The 10,892-nt window shown below is 44.8% G+C and overlaps 1 protein-coding gene across 1 annotated transcript in view; it reads left to right on the top strand.

The window, feature by feature from the left end:
- The window catches only part of PRR5L (proline rich 5 like), a 57,353-nt gene extending 47,963 nt beyond the window's left edge, over window positions 1–9,390 (top strand). Inside the window, exon 8 of the mRNA XM_019519385.1 lies at window positions 7,800–9,390. Coding sequence (XP_019374930.1) covers window positions 7,800–8,182 — 383 coding nt within the window. The 3' untranslated portion in view covers window positions 8,183–9,390. The remainder of the gene's footprint in view (window positions 1–7,799) is intronic.
- Window positions 9,391–10,892: the final 1,502 nt, after the last annotated feature.

Below are 10,892 nucleotides of genomic sequence, written 5' to 3'. Positions count from 1 at the left end.
ATCGTTGAGGGAAGCTACACCTCGGCTTATAGGTCAGTAGGATTTAGACTCACATGACTCAGCTTGTTACACAGGGCACCACACTTTGTGTGACTCTAGGAGATGTTCTGTTACAGGCAAAACCCCTTGAACCAGAAAGCTGCCTTATTTTAGGAGCTTAACAAAAAGGCAGGGAAAGCAGGAAACCAGTATCATGCAAGATGGTTATGTATCCTGGCTCTACCATAAATTCCTTATATGGCTTCTGGGCAAGTTATTTCTGAGGCATTTTATTCTTTCTTAATAAAGTACAGCTATTGGTCAAATAAAGTACCTAATATTTGCTGTGGAAGTGCTAAGAACTACTCACTCTCCGAAATCAAAATGGACATAATTGTTGTATCTGTTTCATAGAATGATAGAAATTAACGGCTAGAAGGGACCTTGAAAGATCAAGTCCAACTCTGCTGCTCTGGGCAGGAATACTGCTGAGATCAAATGATCCCAGCAAGGTGTCTGTCTAGTCTCCTCTTGAAGACTTCAATGGTTGGGGACTGCACCACCTTTTTTGGGAAGTCTATTCCAGATTCTGGTCACCATTACCATAAAGAAGTTTTTCCTTACATCCAACCTGAAACCGTCCTCTAATAGTTTATGGCCATTGCTCCTTGTCCTCCCCAGGGTGCCCTAGGGAGCAGTTTTTCTCCCAGCTCCCAGTATTCACCATTAACATACTTACAGATGGCCACCAAGTCCCTCTTCAGTCTTCTCTTTCTCAGGCTGAACTGTCCCATATCCCTTAGTTTTTTCTTATAAGGTTTGTCCTCCAGGCCCTTAATCATTCTTGTGGCCCTTTTCTGGATGCTTTCAAGATTCTCCACAACTTTTTTGAAGTGTGGTGCCCTGAACTGGACACAGCACTCCAACTGGGGTTTCACTATGCCGAGTAGAGAGGAAGTATCACTTCCTTAGCCCTGCTTGCGACACATTGGCTAATGCATCCCAGTATGCTATTAGCTCTGTTGACTACTGGTGCCTCAAATTATCCTATGATCAACCATAACCATGAGGTCCCTTTCAACCATTGTGCTAGCCAGGACATCTCCTCCTAACCTGTATTCATGCTGCAAGTTACTTCTTGCCAGATGAAGCACTCTGCATTTATCCTTATTGAACTGCTTCTGATTTTGCTCTGCCCACCTTTCAGCTTATCCAGGTCCACTTGGATCCGTGTCCTATTCCCTAGCATAACTGCTTTTCCCTATAACTTAGTATCATCTGCTAACTTGGCCAGCATGCTTTCCAGAGACTCATCTAAATTGTTGATAAAGATGTTGAACAGCACTGGGCCAAGAACTGAACCCTGTGGGCACCACTGGCCACCTTCCACCAAAATGATACGGACCCATCCACTAACACTCTGGGGAAGAGAAGAGTGAGAGGGGAGTTGGTGACCATCTATAAGTAGTATGTAGGGGGTGAATATTGGGAGCTGGGAGAAAAATTACTCACTAGGGTGCTCCAGGGGAGGACAAGGAGCAATCTGTGCGACTAGAAGTGGTTAGTCTGCACATCTGAGTGCAAACCTGACTGCCCATCCCACATGATAAACCCATGTACCTTGCTTCACAGTGAGAGAGTCAGGTCAACCCTAACAAGTTTGTGTGTTTGGCCATTTATGGGAGTACACATGCTACTGAAAGTATCTGAAACAGTCAACAGAGCCGTGGAAAATTCTGGGCCATACTGTTCTTTGCAAACCAAACAAAGAGTTAGTGTCAAAAAACCATTGCATACAGTCTGGCCTTGTAAAGTTTTATGGGATTTAAAATTATTGCATTTGATTTGATTTAGCTTCTGTTTATTTGTGTGTGTTTTTTCCCATGTGGCCTTTAGCCCCAGCCCTTCTCTTTATTGAGCACGAGGAAAGGGGGAAGAAGGGACAACTTCTGTTTGCATTACACAATGCTGGCAACAGAGCAGAACTTTTCCCCCGATAGTGCTGGCATTTCAAAAGCACACACATATTTTGCAAAATTCCTTTTCTAATCTGCAACCTTCTCTGTCTGTCTGTCTCTGGTTCTGGAAAGCTAAGAGATGTACAGAGTAATAAAGGGACCCTACTGTGTTTCACTTTTGTAGGATGGCACCATGTCCTTTGACCAGTGACTTGATCATTATCAGGGCTTCTCCCTCTAGTGCTGGTCGCTCAGCATTATATAATATAGGAGGAGAAATGGGATTCCCTTCTTTGCTATGGATAAAGAAAGGTCTTTAGCTTGCAGGGTTGTCAGCGAGCCACATTACTCAACCTTAAACTTGGTTTAAAAGGAGAAAGGAATATAGTGGGAACATAGGTGAAGGGGAGGCTGAAGAGTGAGTATCAGTGACATTAGAAGGAGTGGAGTATTAGAATGCCTAAGGTGGCATTTTGCAAAGCCAGCTTGGGGTGCTCAGTAAGAAACCTTAATCACAGGCTGAGAAGGGACTATGCCCTTTATTATTATGCACTATTTTACTTCTACCCTCTCACAGCAGCATGCCATTGTGAATGAGGCTGGGTTTTGGTCATGGCTTTAAAGATGTTCAAGATTAGCCTCCACAGTTTTTCAAGCTCCCTCTTTCTCTATAACCCTCTCGTCTTCTCTACTGTCATCCTTCCTGTTTTTAACTCTGCCCCATATAAATCAGCCACAGCCTGCTCCAGGAAAAGGCAGTATGCTGGTGACACCCAGCTGTCTCAGAAACCAAATGTTTAAGCTATAAATGGGGAAGGAGATACTTCCACCACACCTTCCCTGCTCCCCAGCTAGAACTGCATGCCTGCCCCAACAGGCAAAGAGCGTGTTTGACACGAGCTTTGCTGTTGATCTGTGTTTGCGTACAAGGGTCTCCCTCAAAATTTTTCTATTTATGTTCCTATTTCAGTTTTAACAAACCATGGTTGATCTAAAATCCTAGCTAAACTATTCACAATAGTTTCCTGAGGGCTGCATCTTGTGTGGCTGCTGGGAGGATACAAGATGTAGCCTGGTTTTTGGTTTGAATCGTTTCCTATAAATCCATGAGTAATGCTGTCCATATTCAGAGCCAGCATTCCCTTTGCTTTCCACACAGCAAGCTGGCTGTGGTGGATTTCTGTCCAGGAGTGTCTTGGCTTTAAGCTCTTGGCTGTAACCTCAGCTGACTGGGTTTCAGAAATGGAGAACCCAGGACAACTTTTTTCTCCAGAGGCCTATCTGGGGAAGATTTCTAAGTGAGAAAAGAGTTGATTGACTGTGGTGTCCCATGTGGCAGAGCATCTCTGCTTTTACATCTGCACTTCTCATATTCTCCCCTGTAAGGATCAGAAGGAAGGTCTCTCGTACCCTGCCTCTCTGCATGATGGACTTAAAGATTTACGGGTACATCCCAGTTGGCACTGGCTTGTAGCATATGGATTTGAGCCTGGCAGTGGTACATTGCATGATGTCTGCAGGGAGAACCAAGTATAATAGGCAGAAGAGCTTCAGTCATTTCTGCTGGTGAAAAAATACCGTATTTAATGGATCTTTGTTTTGCTCCAGATTAGCAAATCCTGAAGCTGAAAGCCATGTGTGTTCCTCAGCCTGGCCAAGGACAGATCATATACTCCAATTAATGGCTCCCAAACTCCCCTCCATCTGTTTTTAGTACTTTCTTCTAGCAAAGGACCACATGTCATCTGCTCAGATAAGATTGTTTCTCTCTTTTTCATTCATAGCTGTAATTTGCTGCCAAACATGTACTGATACAAGCAAGGGCAAAGAATTATTCTAGGCTCTTTCAGTGTAGCAGAAATCTGGAGCTGATTCCTTTCTGGTTGATGCTATGCTGTGATCCCACATATTCATTTATGAAAGGGATTGTATGGACTACTTGCTGTGATAGCAGGAGAGTGGATCCACTGACCCAGAAGATCAATTCTAATCCTTTCTTCCTAGCTAGCTAAGGCACTTGTATTGTACCATCATCCCAATGTCTGACCACTTCATGGAGCTTCTCTGTGTGCCTGCAGCAGCCAGTCCCAGAGAGGACAGAACTGTACACATCTGTCCATGCCTGACTTGCACACTAGAACTGGAGGTTCATCAATGAGGTGACTCTATGCCACTGCCCACTCTGCCTCTCAGGCATTTAACTCCCATTCTTTTTTCCCTGCATATCACTCTTGGCTAATTTAGGCAGCTTTGTATTGAGCTGGTTTCCCATTCTTTAGTTGCTGAATTGTTACCATATATTGTGATGAACTTAGACACCTGCCAGAGGCTCAGGGTTCCTTGGGGCTGTCGGGAGCCTAGGGGATAGTGTTGCAGTACTGAGCATGTTGGAGAAGCTAGCCATGAGTGACTCCCTCAAGGTCACAAAGGACGGCAAAGACACAGTGGAGAAGCAAACCAATGTTTCCTAGGGGTTAAACTAGTGTCCCGAACACTGGATCATCTTTCTTTTTTGCCTCTCCACTTGTCCCAAGAGAGATCTTCACCTGATTCCATCTGGCCAAATTGTCTGCTTGCTGGAATGGGAGTTGAAGAGATCTCTTTGGGGCCTCCTCACCACTCTGAAATAACAGAGGTTTTCTATCTGCCTTTGTTGCTGTTCTTACAAACTAGCAGCTGCAAAGGGTAATTGAAGGTATAGAATGCAGATCACTAAAAAAATGAGACACACATGAAGCCACTGCAAAATCTAATTTAGAAAAATGGGATCATATGGTGGCCCAACAGAATGTTGCCATTCAGCTCCTTCCTCATCCCAGCTGACGGAAATAAATAATCTACAGTTTAGACAGCCCCAGCAAATTCCAGCAGAATAAGACACTTGGTTTGGTAAGTTTTTGAAGCTGTTCATTTCTGTAAAAGCCTATTTTGCTTGGGTCTCTCTTCTGCTGTCATTCCCTTCCCATTCTGCAGCATTCTACTGCATTTGACTCTTAATACCAGCTTGAGCATCACCTTGCAGTCTAAAGCACTGAGGACAGCAAGAAAGAATCGGTGAGCTGTGCTTCTCCAGGATTAGCATGCAGCAGCTTATTTGTGCCAGCAGCATTACACCACAACTCTTAGCCAGGGGGAGTTCGTAAAATTTGACTTTCAGGCACAGGAGAAATTTGGCCACCATGTGTCTGGAAAACACACCACAGGGAATGATGATAAAGGGTGTATCTCCACCTCAGTGTGCTGTGACTGCAGTGTGTCAGCGTAGCCTGAGTGGACCTTACATGTGGGTGCTAGTAGTAGGGTGGCTGCAGTGGCCTTGGAGCTCAGCTTGGGCTATTGCCCCAACTTCTCAGGCTCTGAGCTGTGCTGTGGCAAGTAGACTGCTGTCCCTGAGCTAGCTATTTTAGTCTGGTTCTTCCGTTTCTTTTCTTGCCCTAAAGACAGCTGCAAAGTAGTCATGTTCGCATACTAGCTTCAGCACTAGAGTGCTGAGAGAGAAAAGCACGATCTGTTAAATTACCCTCAAACCTGCAGTATCTGTAGGGGTTTTTTTAAGGACTCCCTGCTCAAATTCTGATCAGGCCTGGCACTGTTTAATTTGTGAGCCGTGACTAGATCTCAGCAGAGATACTGTGTTGTGTAACCACAGCAGTGCAGAGCTCAGCCCCGGCTACAAAATCCTGAGAAGCTGTGTAGATACTTGAGCAGCCAGCCTGCTCCATGCTGCCACTTCTAGACTGCTAGCAGAACAGCAACTAACTAGTTTAAAGCCACCCGGGGTATCCCTACACAAACCACAACGACTGCAACGTACACCTACCCTCTGTAGTTCTGCAGTAAACTTAGGGGTGGTGATTAGTTTACTTTCTAAAAATCAACCGAGCCATATCTTCTCTTGAGCTGAAGACTTCTGACCGGAGAGGCTTAACACTTAGTAATATCTAAGACCCTTTAGAGATGCTTAGAAGCTTGAATTCCATTGAAGTCAATGGGAGTGGTAGGTCCAGGTATATAAGTACTGGTACTTGTTACTAAACTGAGGGACTTCTGCACTGGCTTTTCTCTCCCACTGTGTCAGCCCTTGGGTTGCATTTCTTCAGTCAGAAAAGCAGAAGCCCTTGTGAATACTAAGGATGGTGAAGGGGCGGCTGTTGCTAATTACCACTGTGTCCTTTAAGTCTTGTCTATGGTAGATCAACTTTTCTTCAAATAAAATGTCCCATCATCCATTTGGGGGAGTGCTAGTGCAAACCCAGCAGCGACAGGCAACAGTGGTGCAGCACTCTGAACAGGGTTAGATGATACAATGGTTAAGGTGCAGTGGCTTGTCTACTCTAGCGCTCCCACCTCTGGTTACCCTCAACAAGCTGCATGTATGGGTAGCAATACTGGGATGCTGCAGGGCAAAAGATCCAGTGGGGATACACCTTTAAATATTTTTTCTTTCCTCCCTTACTTGGAACATAGCTTGCTGTGGGGCTAGCTGGAGCTGGCTTCTAAAAAAAACACACTTATTTGCCCATAACATGCCCAAAATGAATTTGAACATTCTTTTAAGCACAAAATGAACCTTTCCAAATGAATGTGTTACTGGCAGCAGCAGGGTATAGTGTTGTCATAACCTGGCTGCTGCCAGTTGTGGATTTTTGGCTGCTCGTCCATCCCTCCTTGTAACAATATAGAGTTTGTTTTCTGCCTTTCTTACTAGTGCAAGCTTCCAAGAGTGTTTCATAGCCATCAGTGCTTTGCATTTTGTTATTCTTTGCCTCATGCTTTGCTATTTTCAGGTGGGAGGATTTTATAACGTCTCAGAAGCACTTTCTAAATATTAATGGATCCTCACTCCTCAGCACTCGTAGGAAAGGGTAAGAAAGTTACAGGGAATGGCTTTATGTGCTTTTGAAATGCAGTTACCTCTGGTGTAGAAAACAACAGGTGTTCAATACGTACACAGCACCATTGCACAACAGTTAAGGGTAGGAGGTGAAGAATAACGCTGGGTTCACTTAGACTTGCTGAAGGAATGTAGTTAATGCAGTATGATATTACCTGAATGGCAATGAGCCAGGACAAAAGTTAAGATCCCTGCTTGTCCTAAAAGTAGCTGAGTCAGTTTTGAATCAGTGCCTCAAACTGCTGGGGGGAGGGGTGCATTTTGGTAATGAAGTACTCCTTGATTATTTTGCAGGCTTTGAACCTGAGTCCAGGCCAGTAATACCATCCTGTCTTGCTAAATTGCCCCAGCAGTTCTAAACACACGCAGTATCCTTCTTTACCTCCTATTTTAAACTGTTGTTCAGTGTTGCTATGGAGTTTTGGATGCTTTCTGATCCCCGCTGCAGAAGTGGATACATTTTGATAGTGGGCAAGTATGGTATAGGATGCACTAAGATAGTTCTGGCATGACAGGGGCATGTAACACCTGGGGAAATGGTTTCTTCCTTGCACATGTCCCTGCCCTTGCCTCTGCTTGTGGTGTAAGTGTAGGATGCTTTGCATTGACTTCTCATGGCAGAGCATTTTCTAGAGCAAAGGGATGACCCCCCACCCATGCCTGGCAGAAGGGTCACAGCTTCTGATGAAGTTAGCTTTGACTCTCAAAAGCTTATGCATCTCTGATTCAGTCAGTCTATAAGGTGCACCTCTACCTTGCCTTCTGCCTAACCTCAGACTAACATGGCTACTTATCTCTGATAATTGTAAGGGAGGGGAGCATTGAGACCTGTTTTAGCCCCACTTCCCCAGCAGGGCAACAGCTCTGCTGCTTTCACTTGCACATGACCTTGAGACAGGCCTGGCAAATTCAGCAGGGGGTTTTGTCCATGCTGGGATTACCTTTCCTGCTTCCTTTCTGTCTTCTAGAGAGGCGATATTCCAGATCCCGTGCTAAGACCGGTATGCTGAGCTACAACTCCCACATGATGACTGGTCGGCAGCCCAGCGAAATGGCTCTGACACCACTCACAGAACAGGAGGGTGAGGCTTACCTGGAAAAATGTGGCAGCATCCGTCGCCATACTGTTGCCAATGCCCACTCGGATATTCAGCTTCTGGCCATGGCCTCCATGATGCACACAGGGATGGTAATAGAAGAATCAGATAGCAGTGATAACTGTCTTCTCCTTCAGCCCAGCTTCAGCCACCGTCAGTGCTCCAGTGAGCCCAGTATTGCTGATGGGCCAGAAGGACTGGTTACCACGGACAGGCAAGAGTCTACAGAACTGAACTGCACATCTGTCAGCTAGGAAGGATCCTTCCGTGGGAGAAGAGCCATGTGCCCTAAACTGGACAATAGTTGTTATGCTGCTGCTGGGAACACAGGCTTTGGGGTTGGATTTGTTGATACCATGGGAATGGTCTGGGTTCTCTTGTCTCTTTGGAAATGTTCCATAGATTTTTTTTTTTTTGATCTTTTACTTTCCAAAACCATTGTCAGTGGAGGTACTACATTGCTCTCAGCACAGCACATGGGGCTGCAAGGGTGTCACTGTTAAACGCCACTTTCTGTCTTCTGTAAGGTTTTCTTGTGTGGTGTTCCACTGCTTTGGCCTTGGGTACCATTCTGTTTTCTGTGAAGGAAATGAATCCCCCTCTTTCTCTCTGCCTCAATTGCCCCCCACCCCCTTCTCTTTTTCTTGTCATGTCTAACTCATAAAATGGAGCCCTATCCCCCCGAGTGCAGCAACAAGTAGAGGGGATTATGCTAAAAACATTTCTTTGGTCCTGCCTCGGACTGTGGGATGGTAATGACTGGTGTTGCATTTTTGTTTATATATTGTACTCAGGGGCGAAACTTCTTGCGTCTCACGGAGAACTCAGCCCAGATGTCTTGTGGTTTCTGGAGGGAAAAGGGGATCTTCTTTCTTCTCTTGGCTCCCTCTGTGTATAGGGGAGGGGTCTATTCTGACAGCCTGAATTCAAACAAACTGGAGTGGCAGATAACTTTTCCACCAAGAGTCCATTGCCTATCCACATGAGTAGGATATGATGTCAGGGGCCCGGTTCAGCTTTTATGCAAACCCACTGAGACATGGGGTGAAACTCTGGGCAGAATCTACCTAAAGCTTTTGGAGTTTGGCAGGATGTGTACTGTCGAAAATGTCAGCATTTTTAGTGTGCCACCATAAGGAGAAACTGAAACTGGTGGCGTTGGAAAGGATAGAGGCATTGTGGTAACCGAGGGTATACACCTGCATCGTGAAGGTGGCTTCAGATGCTTTTTCAAGGCCAGGCCTCCACACTTCTCACCCTAGTGCTGACACACAGCCCCCAGTTGAATCCCATCTTGTAAATTTTATGAAACCAAAGAGCATCATTTGGGCTTTGAGATGGGAACTTCTTGCTGCAAATGGCAAATCTATGCCACTTTTTTCTGACCTCCCTTTGTAGCTGGCTGATCTGACTCTCTTTTTGTTTTAATCCTTATCTGTCCAATTTGCAGCTAGGTACCATTAAAAAAAAATTGAAAGCTAAAACTGGGTTGAGTTCTTAAGAGATACTGGTATCTGTCTGCAAAACATTGTACAGTAGTCCTCTGTCTACTTCATAGATATTGTTTGGTACTCAAATGCCACTTCTGTGAGAGTGGAGCCAACCTGCTCAAGAAATCCCCCTAGAGACTCTGCTGATGTCTTGCTGATTAAAATTCTATGTGTAATGATAAACTGAAAGGGGAATTGAAATACTACTTTAAATATCAAATTCCATGAAAAAGGGAGTGCAACTCCACAACCTCCCCCAATAGTCAGTAACACACAGATTTCTTAACAAATCTGTCCCAATACTGAACTGAAAGGGATTTTTCCTTGCCGGGACTTGAATTCAGGGCTCTGTGTGTGTCATGCCGTAGTTAATAACCTTGTATAAGACCTGATTCTGCAAGACTTGGCACATACCTTCATTCCTGTTGTCTCCTTGCCATCCTTCAGAGCTGGGGTTTGATGGGTAGAGGAAAAGGAATTTCTTCCCCGGCTACTGGAAGCACAAGAAATTCTAATGCCGAGTCCTGAGCCTGACACCTCTTGTAAATGAAAGGACTGCTTTTCATCCTGTGTTTGAGAAATGTAGGTAGATATATTTGACAATGGCCTGTTCCTGCCCCTAGTCAAGGAGACTGGAGTTTAGCTATGGGCTTTTGCTCTGATTACCATAGCCTTGCGATTTGAAGAGCATGGGACTTAGCTGGGTTCTGAACCTGCCAAGAAGAATACCACAAAATGCAGAGAACAAGGGGAAGATGGGCACAGGCAGCTTTAAGCCAACTATACTTTAGCTGAATTCTGGGCTGGCTTGCGGGGAGTAGGGGGCAGGGGCAGGCTACTCTCCAGGATAAATTAAATTGCCCTTGTAGTTATTGTAATTTAAGATGGCTTTCTCAGGGAGGCTGGGGGCCGAGCCCAGAACCTCCATAGGATGCCATGTGCAGCAAAGATGTCCCCCACCTTAATGTGTTCCTTAACTTTTTGAGAAAGTGGCAGCATAAGCCTGATTAAATGTTCCCTGCGCTGCTTCTGCACTGAAGGAATCCTTTGGTCACTTGTGGTGCTTTTTATTATAGCCATATGCATCATCAGGTGCATCTCCCCACAGTATTTCAGATCACTTTTTAATAATGTTTCACTTTCTATCTCTCTCCCCTCCCCCATTCTGCAAATATCAGGAAACTTTTTTGGTAGCGAGCGTTATCCTCTTTATATGACTAAAATGACAAATGTCACTTTGTTGTCTATCAGACTCCAGAATAACCATCCATTCCCTCTCTAGGGGGAGGAATTGCTTGAGGATTATGAACTCCAGTCTTGGTTTTAACTTGAATTTTTTTTTTAAAGTACTGACATGTCTGGTTGTTTGGGGGTTTTTTTTGGTTGTTTTGTTTGTTTGTAGGTTAGCACAATAAAGACAAGATTTGTGTCTGGATAGATAGTAGTTGCATTTATTCAGTCTTCTGGAAAATTA

The sequence above is a fragment of the Gavialis gangeticus genome, unplaced genomic scaffold, assembly GCF_001723915.1.
Source record: "Gavialis gangeticus isolate Ggan-Ray unplaced genomic scaffold, GavGan_comp1, whole genome shotgun sequence".
Classification (NCBI taxonomy): domain Eukaryota; kingdom Metazoa; phylum Chordata; order Crocodylia; family Gavialidae; genus Gavialis; species Gavialis gangeticus.
Note: the sequence above shows the minus strand (reverse complement) of the source record. Positions and strands in the feature narration are given on the sequence as shown.